This window comes from Folsomia candida, unplaced genomic scaffold (assembly GCF_002217175.1).
Source record: "Folsomia candida strain VU population unplaced genomic scaffold, ASM221717v1 Fcan01_Sc002, whole genome shotgun sequence".
NCBI classification, from domain to species: Eukaryota; Metazoa; Arthropoda; class Collembola; order Entomobryomorpha; family Isotomidae; genus Folsomia; species Folsomia candida.
The window spans coordinates 12,806,478-12,833,784 of record NW_019091194.1 but is presented as its reverse complement, the minus strand read 5'-3'; the positions used below and the strand labels follow the sequence as shown (position 1 = coordinate 12,833,784).

The 27,307-nt window shown below is 36.8% G+C and overlaps 1 protein-coding gene across 7 annotated transcripts in view; it reads left to right on the top strand.

The window, feature by feature from the left end:
• Positions 1 to 1,351: 1,351 nt before the first annotated feature.
• Positions 1,352 to 27,307, top strand: part of LOC110842920 (kin of IRRE-like protein 3) — a 113,312-nt gene continuing 87,356 nt past the window's right edge. For 6 of the 7 annotated variants that reach the window (XM_022088791.2, XM_035847129.1, XM_035847126.1 and 3 more), the window contains exon 1: positions 1,352 to 2,055. In XM_022088791.2, coding sequence (XP_021944483.1) covers positions 1,899 to 2,055 — 157 coding nt within the window. In that variant the 5' untranslated portion in view covers positions 1,352 to 1,898. The remainder of the gene's footprint in view (positions 2,056 to 27,307) is intronic. The other variant, XM_035847128.1, reaches the window with a different exon arrangement.

The window sequence follows — 27,307 nt, the reverse complement described above, 5'->3', positions numbered from 1 at the left end:
CAGTCTAGTAAATAAATATGCCAAAATATCTAGAGTGGTTGCCATATTTATACAACGAGAATGCGAACGAAACTCTGGTCGTTTGTGTACCAGTGGTATATCAAGCTTGGTTGATCTTGATCGAAGTTAGATAAAATAGTCATGCCCAGGATATTCCGTTGCCTCTCGTACATATATTTGGTGGTGGTGGTGCATTTGAGATTGCCAGGTTGTGGTTCCTGGCAAAAATTGCAATACTAGTTTAAAGCTTTACTTTAGGTTAGAATAGACAATACCTGTTACTATACTGATCGTTGGTATGATTATTATGGAGCATGAATACCTATGTACATACATACATATTTACGTATGTATGATGCACGTGGGTTTGGTATACTGAGAAGACTACATCGCATTATTAAAGTAAGAATAACACAATACAAATGCAGTTGTTTAAACTCGGTTCGGGTTCACGAGCTTCCGTTTCCTATTAAAAATTCATTATGTAGTCACCGGACACTCATAAAATCAAGGTTGGGGCTACAGATTCAAATATCTGTGTGCAATTCAATTTTATCCAGCCATAGTCAGTAGGAATTTTATCGTGTATAACAAGGTTTGGTTAGTACCCTGATGCTGTTTTATCGTGGTTCACAATTTTCAATCCACATGCATACATATTTAGCATACCGTACAACAAAGAGTGCTTACATGAATATGATTTCGCCCTCCCTTCCCCTTAAAAACGTAAGGATGATCTTTGTCTGCTCATATGTGATTAAAGTTTTGCAGATTTTGTTGACTTGTAATTTAATTTCATACTTGACCTCCAATCCGTTAGTTAACTGATTATGTTGGTATTAATAACTATGCTGGTCATATCACGCGGAGCTTTAGAAATAGTTCTGATCACAGACATACACAAATTCCATTCGAATTATCAATATAATTAAACATATTTCTTAATTTGGCCGTCATTTCGACATTCTCAACTTGACATTGTGGTTGTTGAATTCCTCGTTCAAAAAATTCGCATTCCAAAATAGTAGCCTCTCCTGCAGTGATTCCATATTGTTGTGCGAACGAGTATATGGCATGAATATGTGGGATTTGCATCCGCATCGTGACACAGAGCTTACACATTCATAACAAAATTGTGTGTCGCAAATCTTGACATTCAATCAGGACAGAAATGATTCGAAGAGGAATCACTCACTTCAAAGTTGAGAGAGGTTTAGGCGAATAGCGAGTGAGTGAGGAGGAAATTGAGACGAAATCTCACTCTCCTCAGCCCAACAATCGAAGCACAAGCAGGAGTGAGAGAGATGTGCCAGCCAGCTCGAGATTTGGGTGAGCGAGCACAGGCTGAGAATCTCATCGTCAGTTCTGCCTCAGCGCTTGAACAGCAAACAACACGACGGATTCTGCTTTTGCAGCAACATTTTGCGCGTATTCCGGGGAAACAGTTAACTCCTCGTCAAAATTATCTTCACAAAACGTAATTCTCTTTCGGGAAAAATATTAGTAAACAAATTATCTTGCGAATGACTTGTGTAGCGGTGAAAAATTGGAAAGGTGTTACAACAGAGTTTGAAAAGGGGAAATTGATACATTCCTAAATTGATCTGCTATTCATCAAGTGAATTATAATCAATTAAGTTGTAAATTTTATTACATACAGAGCAACTCAAAACGTGTAATAGAGTGAATTATTAAAACTTTTGTGAGTCTGGGAGTCACCAAATAAAGTGAGAGAAAAAATTGTTTGGATTGTTTGGTTCACCGATTCTTGCTTACTGCTTTGTAAGTGATGTTGAAAAGTGTAACAAATTTTTAGTAATAGCGAAACTTGAGTGAAACGAAATCCAGGAGTAGCTTGGTAGGAAAATATTTTTTGAAATGCCAATGAGCACATTTTAATGTTTGGATTTCTCGTGAACGGGAAAGTGAGACAGTTGACTATTCATTTAAAAGCAGCAACAGCGACGACTATCAAAATGGGTTGCATCAAGAAATCGAAGAGTAAGGGCAATGCTTCGCTACTCATCTTACTTGCGTTTGGATTCTTTCTTAAAGGTCAGCATGTTTATCCAATCTAAAAATTAATTAAGATCCAAATATAACATCCCTATTTGCTGAACTGGGTATCAAAAAACGGATATAATTAAAATGGGCAGCGAAAAGTAAAATTTTTGAAAGAAAACGAAAATACATGTGCTGAATCTGGGCCGGACGTCTAAATTGAGAATGAGTAAAAGTGTAATTGTTGTTATTCTGTTTCCTCTGCAATAATCCACATCAAACGGATTCGATCGTGGAGGTAAAACGCGAAGGAAATTGAAACTGAATTTAGCAGCAGCGGCAGCCGTATGAAAACTGCGTCAGTGGAGTAAATTGTCTCACACGTTGCTTTATATCGTGGGAATTGAGTTGACACAGTTAGATGAGCTAATTTCCTTTGTTTTTCACACACCAAGAAGCTATATTTTCTTTGTTATTCATGCTAAAGTCGAGCTATTAGAATGGGGCTCGCGTTTTTAATTTTAAAACGACTGACTGTAACTAAAGTGCGGAGATGATGAAACGCACTGTTTAATTGTTTGTACTATGTATGACTTGGGTTTATTATTTGTCAAGTATTCCTACAAAAATCTCACTGCATCAATAAAATGAGAAGCATGCCTAATTGTGTTCACAAAGTAAAATTTTATTATACATTAGATTGTGCATCTTTAGTATTAGAACATGCTGAGATATTGCGAACAGTGGATTTATCAATTATCAAGAAAAACAAGCATGGCTGTGAGTTGTGTTGCTGTCCGTACGTAGAAAAAGAAGCAATAATTTAACTAATAATTACGTTCTGTTGTTCACCACTCAAGAAGTAGACAGGCAAGAGTTCATTCTTGGAATTCTACGCTAAACCTCACCGCACCAAAACTTATCACATGTATGTAATAGATATGTGCATCTCGTACCTAAGAAAAAGTGAGCAGGGAAACGGTTAAAAAAAGTAAGTTGAGAACTCAGTTAACGTGAATCTGAGTGAAGTAAAAAGAAAAAAATTTATGGGTGGAAATACGCCGAGACCTAACCAACTGAGAATCTTTGCCGGACATAAATTATCCTGTTGAAGAAGAATAAAGTAAAAGTTTAAGGATTCTTGTTTCGTACTTTTGCCAATTTATGTCGATATATACCACCTAGCGCCACACCAAATCATGGGCTTTGAGATGAGAGAATTAACTGTTTTCAGTCAGTCAGCCAGCCAGATTCCTCTCAAGTAAAAAGAGTTACGACACGACACGGCAGCAACAACACAGTGCAAGCAAAATGAGACTATACACTTATGTATGTATGAAATTGAGATGTGTGTTTCGCCGATCACTTTCTCGAAAGAAAAACCTGTCAAAAACGCTGGGCTCTTGTCGAATCAAATGATGTTTTTATTACGGAGGTTGGCAATTAATTTTTCGGGTCTCAAATAATTAATGGGGATGCTGCATTCTAAATTCTCATTATGTGAAAGAGATCTTTTCCTTGTTCGTGAATTTACAATTAGCAAAGTTAAGAAATTGTAATTCTGGCTGTTGGTCGTAAAACAATATCCCTGGTCGTCATTTTTAAGAATTTTTGAGCAGTTGCTAAGAAATGGTGCAAAATTTAGAGGAATAATTTCCTTGAATTTACATAATTTACAGTGCAGACCCCATATAGCCCGAGCCAGGGACTTAGTCTCTGACCACTCCGATAACCCCCAGTGGTCAACCACTTGACCGATTTCGCCAATCTTCAAACTCGTTTCCTAACTTTGTCCAATATGCATATGGTAAAAATTTCAAGTCAATCGGTTCAGTCGTTTTGGCTCTATCGTGTTTTGGGACGGATGGACGGACGGAAATTATGACGGTTCCTTAAGCCCTGACTCAGGCTAAAAAATTACCGGCGAGAAACTGACGTTGAAAGCGATCTAATTCCAGTAAATTATTCCTCTAAATAATGCACCATTTCTTAGCAACTGCTCAAAAATTCTTAAAAACGACGACCAGGGATATTGTTTTACGACCAACAGCTAGAATTAGATATGCAAGATTTCTCTCATTTTACGATAGTTTTGCCGTACCTAAAATATTATTTAATTGTCAAAACACAAATGAATGATACGGAAATAAAAGGCTTAATTGTGTGGGATTAGTTTCATACGGGTCAAAATAATGAGAAACTACAAATATAATATGATGATTTGATTGCATGCAAACCAGAACAATAAGTGCACAGATTCGGTACTTAATTAAATGTAAATTATGTAGAAATTCAATTGGTAAAATATTATAATAAGCTCGTCGTCACAAGTTGAAACCATTGTGATTCCTTAACATCTTTTGCATGTATATATTCGTCACTTCATTTATAATGGAGTTGAATTAGAAATAAGTAATATGTAATCTTATATCACATACCAGAAACATGCACATAATCATCTTTGTGAAACTACTGCGTACATTCCTCAGAACACTTGGACGAAGGGAACAGGTACATTCATGTACGAGTTGGGGACCACAAGCAATAAATCTGGATCTGGATTAAATTTCCAAAGCCCAACATTCTCCATTAAAGTAGCTGTTTAAAAAAATTCCGACGAAAGTTCAGAGCGTAATATTTTGAGTTATTGCATATGTATATTCCTGCACATACATATAGTAATAATGCATTATCACACGTAAGCTGAACCTTTCGTGAGCCCTACAAGGCACAACATTACACAAAAAAGTACATAAATACGCCAAAGATTTTCTTTGATCCGTCTCAAATTGACTCATTTATCCCATCCGTTTTCGAGCAGTTGAGGCAGCATGTAAATGGATAAAGTCATCATTATGTCACACGAAGGAAACCTCATTTTGTTCCGCACCAAGTTTTTCCTTGGCTTTCATTCATACTTATATGCTGCGGACGAAGAAAGAAAAACATGGGTCATTATTACAGTCACCTCTTTGCTCCGTATACACATCACACCCTGATGCGAGTTACATTTTTATTATGTTATTTATACATGTTATATTTTGTATGAAATAAATTGTAAACTTGGATAAAGAAAAGTCTCGAGTTTATGTGCGTAGCTGCATATTCTCCACTTCATGGAAGACTCTGTTCTTCAGTCGCACCAGAACTCCACACCTTTTTCATCGTCATCATGGGGCTGGAAGTGCTGGAACAGGGGTTATAAATAAGAGTCAGAAAAAGTGGTAGATTTTTTATTCCTATTATTAAGGGTTATTATACCATGGAGTTGGGGGATGTTTTTGAGTGAGATGATGACTTGGTAGCTTAATGGCCCTTTCTGATGTCTCATAATGTCTTTATTTGGGTTATGATGAAGTATTAAAGCGCAATGCACTCACAGATATGGAGCACAAATGTGAACCGGATTGCATTTAGCCAAACTCATTTTTCAGCTAAAATTCTGTCGCAGTTTATGTGGCTGCGTGTTCTGTGTGCTATTCAGGTTTGGATTTTTTGTACACGCTTTTCGGACATTGCTGTCACTGTTGTTGTGTTTACTGGGTATAGTTCCTCATAAATATGTGCCTTTCATGGAAGAAATATATGCAATTATTTGCTTTAGACATTTATCTCCAGCATGCTGTGGTCCATGTCACTAATGAGCTAGTCATCTTGAGAAGGAAACATGTTTTTAATGAAATATGAAATATTATTGAGACTGATGAAACTACATAATTATCAATTTGATTATGCAAACAATGTCAACTACACGTATACATGTACAATCCCGATTATATATTTATTACAGTAATGTCAAGCTGTACAATTAATGTATATTTGTCTGCGTACTTCTTTGAGATTAACTGAATATTGATTTGTTGGATACACTTTACTCTAATCTCTTTTATTAAAGTGTGAGAAACTTTTCAGAATGTTAACCTGTAACACAAAGTCTTTGCCTCTATATTTACCTAATAAAATACAATTACTCATTGGTTTTGAAAATAATGATAATAATATAACGATTAAAAGAAGATCTAAGACGATGCCGATGTCTTGAACGTCTTTGAACTAGGTACATGTCTAAATAACTATCTCGGCATTCGTTATCACCAAAAATTACATGTTACCAAAGTTAGGACTTTGAGTCATCTCATCTCGCTAGCATCAGAAAAATTTAGGACTAGACAGACTTTCAGATGGTTATTTCTATCTCAAATAGCATGACTATGCTCCATGTATAGTTTGCATGCAGTTATGCACAGCCTCCTTTCTTTGTATATACGTTATTCTCGTGAAAAATAAAGTCATGCTTGGAGGAGGGCGTAACTGGAAATGACGAGCTGAAAATGAATTTTCGATTCAATTAAAAAAAATACAGCATGTCAAGTCCAGCAAAAGCGTTTGTTCCTCTTAACAGTCTCACTGCACTGACTCATCATCTGTCCACATACTGTCCTGTTTTGTCACTGATTTGATATTTGATTCGAATTCGAACATTGGTTACTCGTCCGTCCCGATACAATTCCGTCACAAGTTCAGCTCAAATCCATGTTCAGCAGGGCATTATTTAGGTTTTTCACTAGCAAGCATATGTATGTAGGAGACCACGTATTTATTTACCACGTATTATTTGTGTTTATATGTACATATGCATGTCTACGGTTAGATGGAAATTCTAGATTTGCGTGGTGTTGAATATTGTGACTCTTTGTTGTAAGGCACCATGTACATGACTTATATTGTGAGGATGGGATTTGACAAAAAATTATCCGCTTCAGTACAAAAATGTCATCATCCTGTTGTTGGTTGGGTTCTGTACTGGCATCAGAAAATTGTGTGTGACTCAACACTTTTTCATCACATTTGAAATCGTTTAGTTCAATCAGACGACTTGTTGTATGGTCCAGATCTTTTCTCAGATTATTGCCAAGGAATAATAAGAAGGAAGAGGAGGTCCAAACCAGCACAGGGGTTTTGAGGAAGATTGACGCTGTCAATTGACACTGGGGACAATGACAATTGGGCTTCGCTTGCTTTCTCTCTCTCTCCACTCCACAATTATCTCTCACTTATCCACATTGACATCTCAACTCACCCAGGGATCTAATCTCCCATGCTTTTTGTGCTCCTCCTTTATCTTTTGTTTCATCTGACGAATTCCAATATCCTTATTTGAACATGAATACAAGACACAGTTTGTCCATCACACCTTTGGGAATGCGAGGCATTTTTTATATAGTACAACTGATTAATAAGTCTATACGTAGCAGTTGCAAAGATAGACAGACTTTATTGGCTGATGATTTTTGTCATATGGTTTATGATTGAAAATTCCAGAGGTTGTTTATCTAATTGGACACGACAGTAGGAGTAATGATGATTTCTTCAAATTGTGCTGCTCGAATCAAAGTTATTCTACTCTAGAAATACTCGATTTAAAGTCCAAGATAATTAAAGGATTTGTGTACAATTCTCTAACGTCCAAATTGCTAATAAAACTACGATACTAGAGGTATTGAACTTGCGTAAAAAGTACCTTTCTGCACAATTCACAATTTGAGATGAAACTTTTTATGCAGATGATATTATCCCCTGCGTTCAGAATGGCTTGCATACTCATCCTAATTCAGAATAATGAGAATAACCGTTGTATAATATTGTATAACTGCGTACCTATGTATTTTTCTATCCTGTTGTTCCATCAAACTGGGATTGCCACCATGATTGTTGTAGATACATGAAAAAAGAGAATCTGGTAATCGAAACTCGTTGAGCACGAGTTCCTCTTATTTTCTTTTTCTACAAACTTCTGACTCTTCTACTGTGTGACTTTTTACCTCACAACGGGTAATTGTATCCTAATGCTTATTGCAATTTTTGATTGTTGCGATGAGTTTGTTATGTGATGCATGCAGTTGGTTCAAATGTTAAACTCTATTTGCGGTTTGACCACATACCACTCGATAATAAGTTATTGCTTATGTAATTGCATGGTTTGCTGCATATGGTGTGTACCAACACATGTACATACGTATGAACGTAGTGTTGCAAGTAATATTTTTGCTGGCTGTTCTGCTCAGATTTGATGAAGGGAAAATTGGTAGTAACAACTCCATGTACATAAATACGCATATTCTCTGTTGCTGCAAAATGTGTCGAAGCTTAGTAAAAATTGAATACAAGTTTTGAAGTGCGTTAGGAAGGCATAGAAGATTTACCTTTTCTCGATACTCGTTTAGGAAGGGAGGGTAGCAAATAAGTGCAGCTATCTAATAGCTGGAATTCTCTTGAGAAGAAGAAGAAGTCAATTGAAGTCATGCAGGGTTGAGTTTGGGTTGGATCATATTATCAATAGTTGGTCGAATAGGAGACGATATTATTCTCCCTCAGAAGCCTTCCTTCCTCTGTCCTTTTGTACCCTTGTCACTTTCCTGTCGACAATTTTTGTCGCATGGCTTAACCCTGTTCTCTTTTGTGCCGGAAAAGATTTTGATATCGCTTCGGCGATCGTCAAGTCAATTCAGCCGAATGTTTTCAATTGATCCGTTTATAACCTTTAACGTTTACTCACATTGGAGAGCAGAATCAAGTATATTTTTATCAGGTGGGGTGAAGAACGAGAGATATTTGGAAAAACTTGAATGACAGTACTGCATCTAAAAATCTTCAGCCATGGGTGCATTGATATGAAAGACTTATCCCTTTGGAAGCGATGAAAGCATCATTCCGTTGCTGAATTTCTTCAAATTGTAACAGTTAACAGTAAACACATCGTGATTTTTTTAGTGTTGACCCGAACTCATATTAAAACGAATATTACTGACAAATACAAACCGATTATTGCTGTAACATGCTTATGGTGGCTTGGACTCAGCCATATCCATGTATGTATTTATAAATATGTATAAGAAAAAGTGTACCCATCAAGTGAAGCGTGCCACCCTTGGACAATAATCGGATACAATGATCAGATAGGATTATTGCCATGCACGCCGTATGGATTTGTAAGAGGCAGCACTAAAACATTCCACAAAATCGCAACTTTTCGAGAAAGGTCTGTTTGAGATTTACCCGATACGTGTGTATGCATGTATGTATGTAGGAACAGAGGACCCTCTCCCAAATCCACACTGAACATCCTCATTTTGTTGTTACCTGCCTATATTTCAATTTCTTGACAAAAAAACGCAAGGATTTGAAGACAACGTAGCCCCCTTGGGTGAGCTCATCATTAGGCTTAAAGATTTTACACACTTGTACCATTGTGTACTTCACGTCAAAAGGGATTTATGTCATATACACCTTTTCTATTGTGGTTTTAACTTTACGTCTCTATTTAATGGGTTACATAAACGGTCAAATTTTGGTTGGGTCTCCTGACTCTCGTGGAGCCACAACATCCAGCCCCAACAACGATTTGGGATCATGTTGTAAAGCTATTATGACTTAATCCCAATCTCATCCTCAAGAAAAACATCCTTGTACCTTTTGGAAAATATATTTATCAGCTTTCCTTCCCTCGATGATATCCCGTCGAGGTTTGTGTACCTTCGAGTTAGGCCCGTATTCTACTTCTTCTTTCTTACTCCGTACTTTAAAGATTTCCTGAAAGCAGCTGAACTCTGGCTTTTGTTTCCCAGACTGGCGAGAGGGTGTGCGGGCCTTATTGTCGGGCGTTGGCAGATTAAAGCGTTACGTTACTTTTGAATCCATGTTCCATTGAAATGCACAAGCTTCAGCTCTCCCAAGGCCAGAAATTGAGTAATCATCAGTCTTAAGAATGATGAACCCCCAACAGTAACAAAAATGGTTGCGTGGTTTGGCTTGGACGCTGAAGGAGGCGCATTATATTGGTCTCATTAGTTTATTAGTCTATTTCACCATCATCAATTTTACAGGTAGAATTGCATACTTAATGCAGCTGTTGTTATTGTTCATCTTTAGTGCTCAAGAAACAAACTAATTTCCTCTCCACCTATGAAAACCTGATAGGCCCTGACATATGGGTGATGAATTTTGTTGTTGGTTTAATAAAAAGTTTAAATTTATCCAGCCCCTGTTTTTAATCAGGAAACATGGACATAACAGGAAGCTATGGATAAAATGGCCCAAACCTGGTCCATTAGAAAATAACCTCACATGATGCTTCTCCTGTCCTGTGATTTGTATTAAGTTATCATCATTAGGGTCCTAATTCTGTATTTTGTTCATGAACCACACAACGTAATAATATAATTTTGTGTATTCCTTCCCTATCCAAAACAACCATCTGGTTTCAAGCGTGGTGGTCTATAAAACGAAGTCACTTTTACAATTACAATTATTGTACAAAGTCCAGTCCAATGTAGGAAAATAAATTTGGTGGGTAGTTGATTTGTACATACGCAAGTGTACGTGTGTTCTGCATATCCAGGATAAAATGCATATTAGTTGAATGCTATATAAAATAAGTGCGTACGTTCTTAGTTTGTACTCGTCTCGATTTCGATTGTAAACGAGTGCTTAATATGTTAGAACATGGGAAATTCACTTTATTTTAACTCCAGCTTGAAATCACATACAACAAATTGAGAAGTGTAATGTTTGGAAAATGTTGAATATATGGATAGAATACGTACATAGTTTTTTTTAGTGCAGTGAATAAAAAGTGGAAATGGTATTACTAGAATTAGTGATTGGCCTCATGATGCTGCCCGTAGCCATTCATGTAACGATTTCATTAGGTTTGGATAGGAACGGGTAATAGAAATAAAATCAAATGTTGCATTTAGATATGTAGACGAGATTGTCTGCTATTTTGAGGGTGGTCCAGTCACTTTCGAGACTCCCTGCTGCATCCATCCAGGTCAGCTGAATGAGAAGACAGTTAAGCTGGTTGACGAGGAAGATAGACTATTTTTACCTGCAAATGTATCTCATCTTAATCTTTATTGTTTTAATGTCTCAATTCTATCCCTATACGAGGACTATGTGAAATCTTGGTTAATCTCATCTCTGAACATATACATATGTAGATAACCCAATGATTCAAATTCTCATTATTTCACAAATAACGTTATGATTGCATCGCAAGAGTATGCAATGTCTAATCGTAAGCATTTTAGTAACAGAAAAACAGTTAGGCACGAAAGGTCAAAATCTAGAAACCCATAATTTTTAAGAGCTGACAAATCCAAAGCTTACTCCTCGTTTCTTTTCCGCAACCAAGAGGCAATCTTAATCGCATCCTGATCGTTATCAAAAATCCTGGAAATACAGAAATAGATTTTGAGTCATCTGCTCATTGTGGATTTCTAGGATGACATTATACTTTAAAATGTTCTGCAAGTACAGAAGTACTCGATTGAAATGTCACACAAGCAGTGTTTCAGGTCATTCTTGCTAAATTTTGGTACTTGGTTAATTTTGGCAGTGACAAATGGGCACGTGTTCACGGGAATAAATATTGTCATCATCCGACGTTTGGAAACGAGTCAAGACTATGTGAATATTACTGTCACAATCGTTCTTTGTTTTTTAGATTCGGTATTAATTCAGAGTGATACATATATTTTTTACGTTATCTGTAAAGACACATGAAATACATCTTCAGTTTAACTTATGTATTTGACTTTTAGACCAAATTCAACTCTTGCAGAGAGGTAAATCCATGTTTGTTGCGCCCGCACGTAATCTGCTGCATTGCAAGTAACTATTGTACAGTCAAATTGGAAGTTTACGGATTTCCTTTGATACGGGTCGTTAGAAAAGGAGTTCGACTGGTGAAGGTATGACTAATACAGGCCAAGAAAATAAGTACGAAAGACCATAAGAAAGTCAGGCAGATGAGTATTACGTTAGAGTGATGACATGACTGGCAGAGATTCTCTAAGGATAAGTTTAGTCCGACTTGGAAAAAACAACCAAACGATCTTAGGCCAACATTAGGTATTTACATATTTATAAGTAGTTAATTTTAAAAAGAGAATTAGAATTTTTGCAAAGTCTTGACTGGAATAGATTAGTATTTAGTTTCTGCATAAGTACATTTTCTGCATCAAGACAAAGACACTTAGCAATTAACTCCAGATGTGTCGAGTGTATATGGGGTACACCGAAATATATGACTACTTTATATTTCTGCAAAGTAATCCTCCTGCTCTCTGATTTTCTAAAGTGAAACATATTGTATATACATAAAAGGATGAATATGCGAGAATTGAGACAATGGACGCTGTAATCAAGTTTGACATCTTATATCTTATTGTCTTGTCAAACAGAGTAGATTTTGACGGAATATTTCATCGTCTCATTCCAATTCCAATAATCTTTGATACTAATAAAGCACAACACTATGCAATCAGCCGAATGTACCCCACCACACAAGTTCACCCAGTCCAATAATAGCCACTGGCCACGTCTTTGTAAAAATACCGGTGATGGAATTAGTATTATTATGAAGCACTTGTGGCATGACTCGACGCTTAAGCGTATTGTGATCAACATGTTAAATCACTTGGGTGGAGTGAGAGGTAAACGTCTTGCTTGTCTCGTTGGGCACTTGGTTCTTGCATTGCGTCAATCGGACAATAAATTGTGGAACTTGGTTGGAGGACTTTGAGTCACACACAAAATATTACAAAGCGAGCACCCTTAGACCCACAAGTTTTAAAGTTGACAGAGGCTACGACGAAATTACTTGGGGGTTGGCTGCGACAAGGTTTTCTTTAATATTGACTAGCCAGATTCCAAACTTCAAAAATTAGCTGAATCATATACCCAGCTTGTGTAAGATTACAAAGTTTTTGGTGTGTAACGGTGCACCTGCATCTATTTACAGACACACATGCATACATACATATAAACACATCAAGTTGTAATCATCCCACAATAATATCTTCAGTTTCTTTATATTTCATACATGAACAGAAAACCAGAAAATTATTTCACGATGGTGTAGCAAGGCAACATTGAATTCCATTTTGGGAAAATTTTTGTATCTATTTTAATTCAATCTCGTGACTATTCTTTGTCAATACTTTGTTAACAATCTTTGACAGGCTACATGAAATCGACTATAGCATAGCCAAGGCTTGCTGTAAATAATTTAATCATGGACACAGAGATCTTAATTAATTCCAAAATAAGAAACCAAAAATTAATTTCAATCTGTGGGAGAGATGGAAGTGAACGAGCTTCTACTAAATAACTCAATTCACTGCAAACGGACAAAAAAATCATCAACGCCAAACAAGAGTTCAGTTTTTATTCAACATGATGATGATGTCTCACCTGGGTGAAATTGAAGGCCGGAACTACACCTTTTAAGAACACAATGTTAAGTACAAAGACTCAATATTAGACAGCCAATAATGCCGTGAGCATGGAACGACACGATATCATGAGCCGAATCTTGTCATGTTTTTCTTCAATGCCACTTTTTAAAACCAGTTGACGGAGATAAAGTTGAGCATCATATATTATCGTTTGATAATAAGGCACGCATGTATCTAAGAAGGCATTGATATCGCTCGTCCACCCATGTAATCAAAGCTTGTGATTAAATTTACTTGCAACGGATCGGACGCCACACCGTAATCTTGACCATATAGTTATGCGTCCAGTTTGATACTCAGAGATTTCTCTCTGGATATTATATTGCCGTCGTCTTGCCTCAGTCCAGACACAGATTACGTTTGAGTTTCTGGAAGTATTCAGTGTTCGGCGTACATACATATGTTTAAAGACGAGTATTTCGAACCAGCAATCTTCTACAGCACTACTCAAGCCTCCACTTAAATCCCTTTGATGGAGAGAGTATTGGAGAGTGACTGACTAACTTTGTTGGAACTTTATAGACGAACAGAGCACATTAAGACGAATGAAAAGAACTCTAATGAAGAGATCACATTCCCTTCAATTCAGTCTTATGCAACCCTTTATTTAATCTCTACCTTCATTTTCCTCCGTCTTCTATGACGTGCTGTTGGTGGGGATGATTATGATACACCGTTCGCACTTGAGATGAGCTGTTAATAATATCCTTTCTTGTGTGGTGAATAAGATTAGAAATGAGAATCTGGGGTATTTATTACGCTTGGACAGACACCATTTATTTGTCAAAAGGAGCGTCATGAGTCAAGGATAATATTTTGCGTCGTCATTTAACCACCAACCATCTTCTTTCCAGATTATTAGATTCACATAAATATTCTTTGTGCCAGCAAATCCCAATCTTGACCAATTTAACCTTTCGTCTACATATCTCCTCAGCACCCCATTATTCATACCTGGCTATGAACGTTCAGCTAAAGGTCGTCATAAATTCGAATGTTTCAAATGAATCGAACCACCAATTCCATTACAGCAAGTTTAATAAGTTTAACTCATGCTTGTCTTGACAGTGAAAATTTCATGGGTATCATCGGGTTTCAGCATGTTTAGTTTTTAGTTCGTACGGACCAAGCTGGTACCATGCGTTGAATTTAATCCGGACAAAAAGAATGCATGCTATCAATTCAATTTTTGTAAGTAAGAGTATTTTTTTAAGAATCACCATCGTCTTTCATACGGCTATACATCGAAGTGAAATTAAATGAGGATGTAGCCAGCAGTATTCTTCGCCTGCCTAAAGTGTTTCATCTCTCTCTTTCTTGATTGATACATACCATGAAAAATCGATCTTTCCACCACTAGGCCCCGGCTGGTAAAAAATTCCCCAACCAATTTCTTTCCAAAAAAGGAGTAACGAAAACGAATATAGCAAACCAATCACTCCTTAGCGTAATGTTTATAGGAAATGTTACCGAGTTCCATCTCAAATCAGCCCAACAGACGAAATGCCTCCTATAACATTTTGACTTTGACAAAGAAAGCGGTTTGATATCTCACTCAAGTTTTGAGCCTTGCGTTTAGGTCGGTTCCGTGCGTCCCATAATTTACAGGATTTCGCTTGTACCATAAGAACAAGAAGAAAACGGTTGAGCGACGGCCCTGAACTTGGTTTCGTAGGGAGCAGATCCCCAAAGAACTAAAATATAACATCTTCGTTAGCGGATAAAGTCATCTCATCATCTTCCTGCTCATCCTGGATTGCTTGGATCTGTGAAAGTGGGCGATGAATTCTCGAGCAGGTTAAAGTTGACTAAAGTGTAGCTTTATCCTCGTCGAAAGGGCTGAGATCAAAAGGATTGGCTTTGGTGCAACAGCTCCTCAATTTTATTGGACGCTTTTAGCTCTTATCGTGTGAAAAAGTTGATTATCGATAGAAGTCCATGTGCAGCTAACCAAGCGTCAGCTTCACCTCAGTCAGATGCATTTACGTCGACTACATTTTAATTCCAGAAAAGTTAGCTTAATTGGACAACACTCATGCCCTGAATTTGGTAGCACGAAGGAAGGAAGAAGATAGGAAAGTATTTTTTATAAAAACTTTCACGTTCCAATCTCAGCTCACCTCCAGACCTCCATGTGATACACAAACAAGGAAATTTTTGCAAATCCAAGTTTTTTTCGTATTGAACATGCACTTCACACTGTATTTATCATCAAATGAAATGTAAGAATAAGAAGAAATTAATTATAAACTGTATGGTCATAATTTTTTTAAAAAGGACAATGACATGTGAGATGCCGAGTATATATATTTATATCTGATACGGATCTACCGGCGTATCACAAAAGAAAATATTTTATATAGAAATATAAATAGCTCATGGTTTTATAGAAACTATAAAACTTGGTATTATAGGTGCTAATGAACGACATTTTTCACCTTTCTCATCAGTTTGTATGTGATCATTGTGATGATGATTACATTTTTTAGAATGTGCTATAGAGCTATATCAAAAATAGTCATATACATAACTTCACGATTATGCTGTACATCAAGCTTTGTACCTTTTATACGCTTGTCTTGGAAAGATTTTTCTGAAACGCGAGACCTGAAGGTAGGAAAGGATTGCATTGCATGCGTTAGGATCTAACAACTAAAGTCCACTGATATAAAGTCGTAAACCAAGGTTTTATATTCATTACCTTTCAAGAATGTGAGAACGAGTGAATAATAACTTCATCTTCAACAGGTACAATTAACGATGCCCGTCTGCATCGCGTTGCCTTTTGCTCGCTCGTCTAGCATTATTTCTTCAGTATTGACAATAAAAAGTTGCGTCTTCCCTTAAACCTCTTCATCATCCCTCCATCAAATATTGGATACTCGTTGTATTTGATATTCACAACAGCGTTGGTATTAATATTCAAAGGGAGACCTTGCTAATTGCTCTGCAATCTTTTAGATTTTGAATCAGGTTTTAAATTGTCGGGCATGATCGTACTTGATTTGACGGACTAATTTGATCTTTCTTTGCACCACTTTTATGGTTCAAAAGTGAGCTTAGTTATTTGGTCCCTTGAGAAAAAGCGAGAGTGAGTCGGATGAGAATTTTCACACGAAATAGTTGACACACAATATATTCTTCACACTATTTTGTAATCGATTTAGTCACAACTATCGATGGAGTGATGGGAATCGGAGAATTTGCGAATCTAATCTGTACACAAATTAGACTGGGATGATTGCACTCAACAACCAAGAAGCATATAAAGAAATGTTTGCAAAATTGTGTGCAGTGAAAGGGAAACAAACGAAATGACACAATAGACGAATTTCATTAAATCCTTATGATAGCGCACATATTAGTTTTAGTTCAACTTCCGCATGTATTAAATTTTTAAATCCAGAGTGATGTCTTTTTTCTTTGAGATGGACACCTTTGTGATTATATATTTATTTAGTTAGAAAGAAACATTGTCACTGACAGGAACTTCCATAATTTACTAGGCTTTCTCTTTTCAACTTACACACCTATATCGGGGTTTACTCCAAACCAAATAAATATAAGAAACCAGCAGAAACCCAGGCGTGTCATGCAATTACGTAGCAAAATAAATCAATTATAAATGACGAGTTTTTAGAAAAACTCCCAAAAATAAAAATCTATCATGACGAATTCAATGGACCGCCGGAACGCTTCGCGAATCAAAGCAAGCATGCGGGCTAAATATTGCATGTGTCCACATCATCTTCTTGTTATAATGAAAGTCCAGTGACCACAATGCTGGTCTACTGTCATATTCTTTGGTATACTTTGCTACCACAAACATTATTGTGCAGGAGTCCTGAAATAAAAATGCTTTAGCCACGATTAATAATGAACATGTACACAATGAAAAGTGATGTCCCCATTGTGAAATTGACCCTCATAACACATAATATATCGGCTTAACTGAATTGTCTGGGTTTCGGTTTCAAAACAGTCTGGAAATAAAAGTACGTCAATGGGCAGAGCTATTAAAGCCCCCAGTTTCTGAATATGACATTAAAACGCAAGAGTAACAAATGGACATTTTCCTCTGAGCTCTGGAATGCATTACAAGTGAATAAGTGGTAGTCTGCGCATACGAAAAGTAGTCAAACCATCGGATGAATAATTGTCAACATCACCAAACAAGCTGGTTCTTGCCGAGATGAAAGTGAGAAGTTGATGTTGATTGTGCATCCAACATTTTCTTTCAACTATTCAACCATCGAACTGCTCCCTTACCTTTCTTGGGACAGGAAAACAAACGCTCAACAATGGTATAGAAATGTTGAAAGCAATCTTCGTGCCACCCTTACCCCAACTGCAGTGGGACATCGTACACACGGTGGTAGTAACAAGAAGGTATGTGTGTGTACCTTGATGAAATTGAGGGTTTGTTCTCCTCAGTCAATCTAGAGTCAAAAACCAAGCCAGGTAAACGTATAAAAGGCCAATCAAAGCCTGGACGTGGAGAAGAACATGGTTGGGATGAAGAAGAAAAAGATGTCTTGTTGGAACATGAAGGCAGAACCCCCACGAAGCGGCACGATGCTGCCCACCAAAGAAGATCGGACTTCCCACGTGGTGACTGCAATGTTAAAAAACTCTGAGATTGAATATTATTATTATTACTGCACACCTTCTCAATCTCTCTTTATTGCCTTGCTAGTCACTCTCCCCTCCTCATTATTACCTCTTCTTGGGTTTACAACTTCATCACTGGACTCAGGCTCATAATCATCGCAGTGCAACCGTGTAATGTTCCAGAGAGTAATAACTGGAAAATATTTAGTAGTAAGGCTGAAAATAGCTGTGCACCCATACGCATATGGATCTCTGCATGCGTATGTGTCTTAAGAGTTCCTTGGCATTGTTGGAGAAAAATCAAACCTGTAGGTACATACGGTATTAAAACGCCTACGGAGAAATATACGGTCCTGTGCAAGTGCATAGCTCGCAACGTGACTCTCTTAAACTGAGGTGTTTGCTGACTGGATTTCTGAAGGAGAAGTTTTTATTTTTATTTTCAAACAACTTGTAGTTGTTCATAAAGACGAGTCATTGTTATTTTGGTCAGCCTTATAGGGTTTTAAAAGCAGGAGAAACTACTATGGTTTTGAAATACTTTCGTACTTACATATATACTCTTCCAACGAGTTATGGAATGCATAATTCCTAATTTATCTACAGATGCAAAGGTTATGTGCTTCGGCTCAGTCCTCTGAGGGCAAATTGACAGGTTTCAATATTGTATTGCCAATATTTAGGATGAGAATTTCAAGCTTAAATCATGGGGATTATTACAGTTATGAATATTCAGTTTAGACTGGACGTATATGTATGCAATGCAACACACCACCAATAATTATACTCTCGGAGGTATTATGCATTGCGAATTATGTATGCATATTCGTAGTACAAAAAAGGCGAAAACTTTTAATTATCCAATGCTGTACGTCCTACGCTCGGTTTCCTTTTCAAAAACATTTTGTAAGAAACAAAATGTGACTGGTCAGACCGGTAGGTCTTCATTTATCCTTTTAATTTTTGTTGAACTAATTACTCTAATTTTTTTCACGTATCTTTCATATTTTCTATTATTATCCTACCAGAATAAAAGCAGATGGGGTACGAGAAAGTGCAGTGGTTGAACCAACATACTGGCCTAATAATGACTTGTGTATATTAGAGTGAAGGAGCTACTGCAAGATTCACGAGATGCTAGATGAGTAATCTGGAGCACGACATGATACCCAACAAATTGACAGAAGCTTAGGGCTTCCCCTACATCCAGATCAAATTCACCTTTTCCCAGAGATGCACATCATGCTTAAAAATTCCTCCTGCTTGTTTCTGATTTTTCATTTCCTTTGAGTCAGCCATTAATACTACGAGGAATGAAAGACAAAGGGAACACGCTATGTGAGGCTGACGTACGATTATGACATTATGTGCAAGGGAACAACTCAACTGACTTTAACTGCTCACTCACAAAACTTGGATGCTGTAGAAAAGGTACGCTGGACAAGGTAACCGTTCATGTAACGATGAAGCTCTTCTGATGAAGGAACATCATCTTCTTGGGATGGCAGGAAGGATAGTCGTAACAATAATCATAGTACTTTTTTCTGTTCACTCATGGAGGTTGTATTTGTTCTATTAATGGGCACGTTGTGCGATAGACAAGACAGAATTTACAGCCAATCTTCCGTTTCCAGAGAGAGAGACCCACCTGGATGAGGGTTTTCCCTAACGGCTACTCAATTTTTAAAAACGTAAAGAACTATAATCACTTCCCTTATATTTTAGAGTACAAGAAAATATTAGAACCGTAAAACTTATGGATTAGGTCTTGCTCATTAAAATGCTGAACAGAAGCTTGACAGGAATACATTTAAAGCTTGCGTGGGTCATCCCACTCCCACTTTTCTTACTTCAGCCTGCCAAAGTTAAACGACACTTTGCCGACCGAATTTCAATACAAGAATCAATATGTGTTGTTATCGTGTATCAATGAGCGATGGAATTTACATTCAGCCACACAGATGAACTTTTGATATACAACACGTCTCCTTAAAGCGTTACAAAAGATGGACAGAACAATGCACTTGGATGATTTAACAACGGCGATTATGTCAAATAAATCTGGTAGTTCAAAAGTTCATCTGCCGTGAAGTCGAGAGGTGAATTAAGTTGAATATCAATGTCTGGTTTGTGTTGAATGACGTGTGTATGTACATATTTGCAGGCGAATGAATAGAATCACTAATCATGCCAAAGTAGTAATGTGTATACTGTATAGAATACATTTTTATTTATTTATTAATAAATAAATATAGTAATTAAATAATTATTATTAATACTCTAACAAATTTTACTCTAATTTCTTCAAACGTTCCTGCAATTTGTGATTTTTTTCGTAATTTTAAGATTGGCGATAAACTAACAAATTAGCCAATCATCGAAAATTGTGATATTTCAGTCCTGTGTGAACGTCATAAGTCCGGTTGCACTGGTGCTTGGCATTTTTACAAGTGTATAAAAAACTGCGAGATTACTATGTGAGTAAAAGATATTCGGATTTCTCAGAACACGAAGATAAATTGAAAGAGAAACACGCACGCATAGAGATAAAATTATTATGGCAATTTTGCTAAGATGGTTAAAGTCCCCCGAGGATATTTGTTATTTCCTTGCAAATTAAGCTTTAGCTCTTGTTTTTAATTTTTCAAATATGAAAATCTCTACGGTTGTGTAATTATCTGTGACAAGCTGATATTTCAGTTTATTTGCATGTATGTGAGGGATCTTATTTGGGAAGATTGACAGGCAAGACTTAAATTGTTTGGTTACTTTGCTAAATTATGACAAACGATTTGTATTATGGGCGCCTACACAGAAACGCATGGACGCAGTATGCAAATAAGGATTAATTTAATGGACAAACCCAACTACAAAATTCTAGACAAGGAAATATTGGTTGTTTGAATTGCACTAACTACGACGATGATGAACTGACTCGTCGTGTGTGTGTGGCAATTTAGCGTTTCGCCACATTAGTCATTAATCTGTTTCTTGTGTGTATAATTCTCTGCTCGTACTCGCATTGTTTCCACCTCTGAGGATGAGTCTGCTCAGGATGGCAGGTGTTGCCCGCTGTGGTTTAATTGATTTTATTTGCGAACGCATGCACCTTTAATAAACCCCAATTAAATGCAATTAAAAAATACTGCAAGCCATGCAACTCGGACTTGAATACATCGTCTGCAAATTAAAATTCCACTGCATATTTGTATATGTACATTGCACGTTTACTAAACCGAATGTGTCGTGGAACACATGTAAAAATGTATTTTTGACGAATCAAAAATTCCAGCAAGATTGCTTAGAAAACCAGCAAAGATAAAAATAAGGAATTGGTTGGCAATATATTCATCACCCATAAAAATTGACAAGACAATGGAGTGTTGTTTGAAGGGCGTTGCACAAATGAGTCGTAGAATACAGATTTATGGAGTGGCTACCAATGCGGTGGGTAAGAAGTTATATATCGCTTCCTTCACTTACGATTAGTTTTTGCCACAGATTTACGACCCAAATAAAACTCAAATATGTAAAACAAATAGTATAATAATGGGAGTCCAGTTAAATGTGCTGGATCATGAATGTCACACAAATATGGCAGAGCTGGGTTTTATGATTTTACTGCAAGACAGGATTTCACAACTTGAGAACGGGTGCAGACAGAGTACTTACTTGTGAGTATTAGGACTACATAGTATACTCGCTTTTGATTTTTAAATTTAATTTCTTTTGTAATTTACGTAAGCTTCTCGACGCCAGAAGGCTAAATGGGCAAAGGGTCTGAGGCAAAAAAGTATTATTTTAAAAAAACTGTCAACAGTCTTTGAAACTGCAACTTTTTAAGAAAATTGATAGTTTCGTTTTCCACGGTGTAATTAATCATTATTATATTTCAACAAGTACAAAAAAACTACGTAGTTTAGCGAGTGATGTAATTTCCAAATTAAAAAGTCTGAACGCACTTTGACTCCAATCCAACTTTTTCTGGTTTGCCTTGCTAACGAGAAGGGCTACATTTTGTTAGTTGAGCGGATGTGCATTATGAATCCTAATGCAATATCGTGTAATCTATTGTTATTGCAGCCATGGGAAGAGGAGAATAAGAGCCAGCACGAGGATTGCTTTCCGCAATCTGCCTCCTTGTTACGGCCTGACTCTCGTATTTCTATTACATTTTTACCAACAAAGTCCATGTGCTTAACAAGAACATCTTCATAATATATCACATTTGCTTTCCTGTAATAGTGCATCTTCTTCTCAACTACTGTGCAACTTTTTTAATGGTGAATGCGGAATGGTCATATAGAAAACAGATGAGCGTATTACTCACTCACCCCTTTCCACCAAGTCTCCACGAATTCCAGAACAAAATTACTTACTCGAAAAGCAGCTCTACGAACAAAGATGTCTGAATGAAATTGACTCCGTTGTTGCGTCTTCTTCTTCTTCCTCCTCCCAGTTATCTCCATGCGTGGACCAAGTAGTAGCTCTTCTGGAAAACGCACATAGTCGGAACATTTGTAGTATTACGTTGGAGATAGAGGAACACGAGTGCCTTAAACTGTCTGGAATTTCTTAAGTAGAGTTTTGATTTATTCTAATGTTCTCTCTCGTGGCAAATAACCGCTTTTCTGCTTCATTGCTATTCCCTGCGCAATCGTTGCCTAAGAAAGTTGGTTACAGATATGTGGGAATTTCTTGGGACCCACTTGTCCCATGGATTCTGTATCGAATAGTGCTTTGCCTTGCTGTTGTGCCAGTTATGGATGATGATCCGAGTTCTCACCTCATCTTGCCTCATTTTCCAGGGGTTTCCGATGGGTGACCCAAATAAATTTGCATAGCGTTGCGTAATTAAATTGTTATCAAGAGCATTCCCGAGTAAAAATTTTAACAAATTTTCTGCATAAAATTGGCCCAATATTCTGCAGAAAATTGGCCCAATTTTCTGCAGAAAAGCTTTATGCATAGAGCTTTCTGAAGAAACCTATGCAGAATTATGCATAATTATGCACATATGGTTCTGCAGGATAATAGCGACACAAATTATCTGCAGGATTATGTAAAAAAAATTATGCATGATACAATATGCATAGGGTTTTTGTCGATTTCTGCAGAATTCGGCAGAGTGATTTCAACCAGGGTTGGCATTTCTGAGACAAATTTTCAGCCAAAATAAATAACCATGTCGCAAATTCCAGGTGCAACTAAAGTGTAGGTTGTAAATATTTTTCAAGCAAATTAATTTAATTCTGAGCCTTAATGAAAGCTTGGGAGTATGTACGTAACAAAGCAGACTTGCTGGAAGTGCAAGCACAATTTTCTGGATGAAGAAAGTAATAATGATTGTTGAGCCACATGCTAAGACAAAGTTTACAAAACCTTGCTTTTTAGACGTTATATAAGCAGCAAAGGAAATCAAGCACGTAATCTGTTGTTCCCAAAAGGCAGATCCAATTTCTAGCCTTGTCTCTATTATACAAAATGCAACAAACACGAAACTCATTTATGATATCAAGTACAAATTGCATGTTACAATTTACAAGCACCCCCACCAATAATGCATTAAGCAACTAATTGCAATATGAATATATCCACCTACCACATCTCATACTATTTTATTTCACAAATACAAACGTTAAGTTTGAATGGATTTTCTTAACTAACTTTTAAGTTACGAGTCGTTTGTACAATTTGGTATAATTTAAATTCAAACAACATACAACTTGCTCTCATAATCTCAACAAATCCTAATCTTAATTTGTTGTTAAACTAATTCGAATTAAAAGCCCCCTGGTACTGAAAAGGAAATGCTTAAGCCTATTCACAAATTTGAACATGCCAAGTAATAAAAAGCCCACATGTTGTAAGCTATAGCTGACTCTCGAAAATAGGGGTGTGCCAGTCATGGCGCCTTTTAAATTTTATATTGAATCCGTCAAATTTCTTTCCTTATTATCTCCTTCGTTATATTCGTCTCACATCACGGAGAGATCGAGATCCGAGTAAATTCCATGTTTTCCTATCAACATAATACGGCGTATGTACATACAATGTAACAAAGTTTTCGTAACCTAACTTGCTGCATATATTTGTAAATGATGTAAAAGATGAGATGAAAAGTAGTCAGTTAACAATTCTTGGCAGCAAGTGTCAGTCTGTCACCTAGGAAGAAACAACAAGATACAGTAACAAACGATGGGTTGGATTAAATAGAATCGAGTATGATTTCGAATAACTTCATTTTTGTGTGGTGTGGAATGATAGGTTTAGATCGGCGTATGCTTTGGGAAGTACTTATAAAATGCAAATCAAAACATTTGCGACTTTTCCCGGCTGTGTTGAATATGATTGGATTAGATGGTTACATAATTCCATAAGATATTAAATACGCAGCCATGCACAAGATGCTGATTTCACTGAGATTGAATTTCTTGCAGATCTTGTCACAAAATTTACAATAACAATAGGAAGCACTAAGGGGACGGCTTGAGCTGCATGCACTTTTACGTATTTGTACGTACCATGAGTTCAAAACAGGTTCAGCAATAAAATAAAGTACAATATTACATAATTCACTCCAAAGGAAGAGTTTAATCCAGGCACCAACCGCCAGTAATCTTCTTACTAGCAGTCCATACTTTTCGTTGGGCTATACTTATCTATGTTGATACCCGTACACTCGGCAAATGTGTACGTACATTGCTTACGTCAAACTGTAGGAGATCTTGTCCGGCTTGGATAATAGCTCACGCAAATGTGTTAATCGTATTATACCAAATTTTACCAAATCCCAGGCATTTTCAGTCCTTCGGTCTTTAATAAAATGCCATACCGTCCGGTTTTCGTTGCGTAATATAAATACGTATGAAGGCATTTTTGGTGCAAGTTGAAAAAATTGGGGTGCTTTACTTAAGCTAAAACTACTCACAATGAAATGGCTGATTTTGGGTATACTTAATTATGCAATAAAATATCAGTTTTGTATAGATTTTCTCTATATTGTTCGCTGATATTCTTTTAGGTAGTGTGTGTTATGTATGAAAGTAATTATTTTACCAGTTTTCAATTAGCAATAAAAAAAACATAGAATATATGCATATGAGGACTGCAAGACCTATGCACATGGATACCACTTTGCTACTGTTGTTCAACGTGGTTTATTGCTGAGGGACGATTTTAAAAAACAATCATTGTCAGCACGTTTTAGGAATAATTTGTGGTTTGCCATAATATTTGCTCTAATGAATTACACTTTCGTATTGTTTGAGCAAGATCGTTCGTATCGATTATTGGTCATTATTTCCATACTGTAAGCCAGTGCATTTTACTTGGCATTGGTTTTGTCTCTCGTACTCTAATCTTCTCCTGAAGCATGCTCATTAGTTAATGGACTCATTTTGCATGTTGTTACATATAATTTATGAGGATTCATTGGGTACAGCTCCGTACAGTATTTTAAGCCGATTGGAATTAACGAGTGCATTGTTTTGGACAAAGGTTCACTGAGTAATACAACTTGCACTTTTATGGTCCACATCCTTTTGGCATTCTATTACGAATAGTTAGTGCATCTCATCAACAATAATTGTACGATTTTTAACAACTGTCATCACACAGTTAATAAGGAAGAAAGAATTAATTCTTTTCAAATGAAGAATTTGCAGATGCGTATTGTAATGAGAGTTAAGATTTTTTTCTCCATTGACGATTGCATCACCAGAATATCAGCTCATTTATTTACATCATCACATGTACATACGTGCCTGCATGCAACAGAAAATTCCAACAGTTCACCAATCATCTCAAAAATTCTCAATTGTCTAATTATCAACTATTGCTAATCACGTTCAGATTTATTTCAAATCTTCCTCGCTCACTTCAACCATTATCACACAACTTTCATTAGTATTCCAATCTTGTTCTTTATACTTGGACTTTAGAATGACATGTTGAAGTTGAATGTTTTTTGATTTAACCGATACCATATCGCATCGCAGATTCTGTGCGAAGGAAAAAAAGTGAGGAGCCCCTGCGGGTTCTAACAAGCCCAACACCGATAACAGAACGGGAATCGTTGAGTTCATATTGTTGCACCCAGCAAAATATATTCATGCCTAATTTTTAAACAAAAAACCAAGATTTCGTATAATTGGACTGAAGGGGGACTGAAAAGTTGTATTTCTTGGAGGCAACAGTGTCAGCTGGATATGACTCAATTTACGCCTTCCTAATCAACAACAAGCGTCTTTGACACTTGCTTCTTTCTTACATAAGAAAGTTGCATAGGATCCTTTTCATGACGTCCACAGCCCACACTTGATTGTCTCTTCATTCTGCGTGCGGGTGACAGCTACACCAGCTACGAAGCTAACGAAGCAAGAAGGGAGAAATGGTAGCATTGTTGACATGAGGAAAGAATGAATTGTAAACATTTTAATGCAATACAGTCAACCAGTGCAAAAAAAATCAAAAAGCCAGTCAGAGTCACTAATGCAATAAAAGAAATTCCAGAGTCACTTGATCTCATCTCTTCTCAACTGCACCAAACCACACACGTGCTACCAAACTCTGGTTTTTATGCTCGCACTGAATGAAAGTAAGCAAAGAATTTAAAAGAGACAATTGTGAATAGATAGTCATTCTTCGCACGTTATTTTACAACTACTGCTACAGCTTTGTGGCTGCAGTAGTATGTACGAAGGATTGTGAGACTCAACCGTAGTCGATTGCACTCGTATAATAAAAATATTTCCTCTTATTGCACTTGCACTTTGTGTGCTCCACTTCTCTGACAACTTTGGATCTGAATTGGTTGAATAGCTCGTGAAGTATTCCAGCCGTGAATTTTGTAGTGCAAACCGCACCATAGGATAAATGACCACACTGCAATAATAGTTTGTATAATGCACAACCATTCATAATACGTACATATCCATCCATAATGCATGTGAAGATTTAACAGCCATAGTCAGAAACTTCAACTGTTGACCACATATAAATATCGGAGAAGCTATTTCAATTTTAATTCAAAAGTGACTGATAGCTCCACCCAGTTGGTTGAATGGCAATTATAATGGATCAGAATTACAATCTCGAAAGGAACATTGTATAAAATTCAGTAGGTTCAGTAATGGAATGGGGCTTCTCTACTCTCTCGATGCAAATACACTGCTTTGGGACAATGACTGTATGATTGCCTGACCACGCGATGATCATCATCGCAGGTCCAATATGCAACCCACCCTCTCTTGCCTAAATTAAGCTATTGACTACTTAATGAAATTGTAATATTGACTGATTATTGATGATCATGGAGAGACAAGTGCTATTCTACCCTCATCAAGCCAACCATCAAACTTCTCATCAGCATCATGAACGGTAATAAACAATGG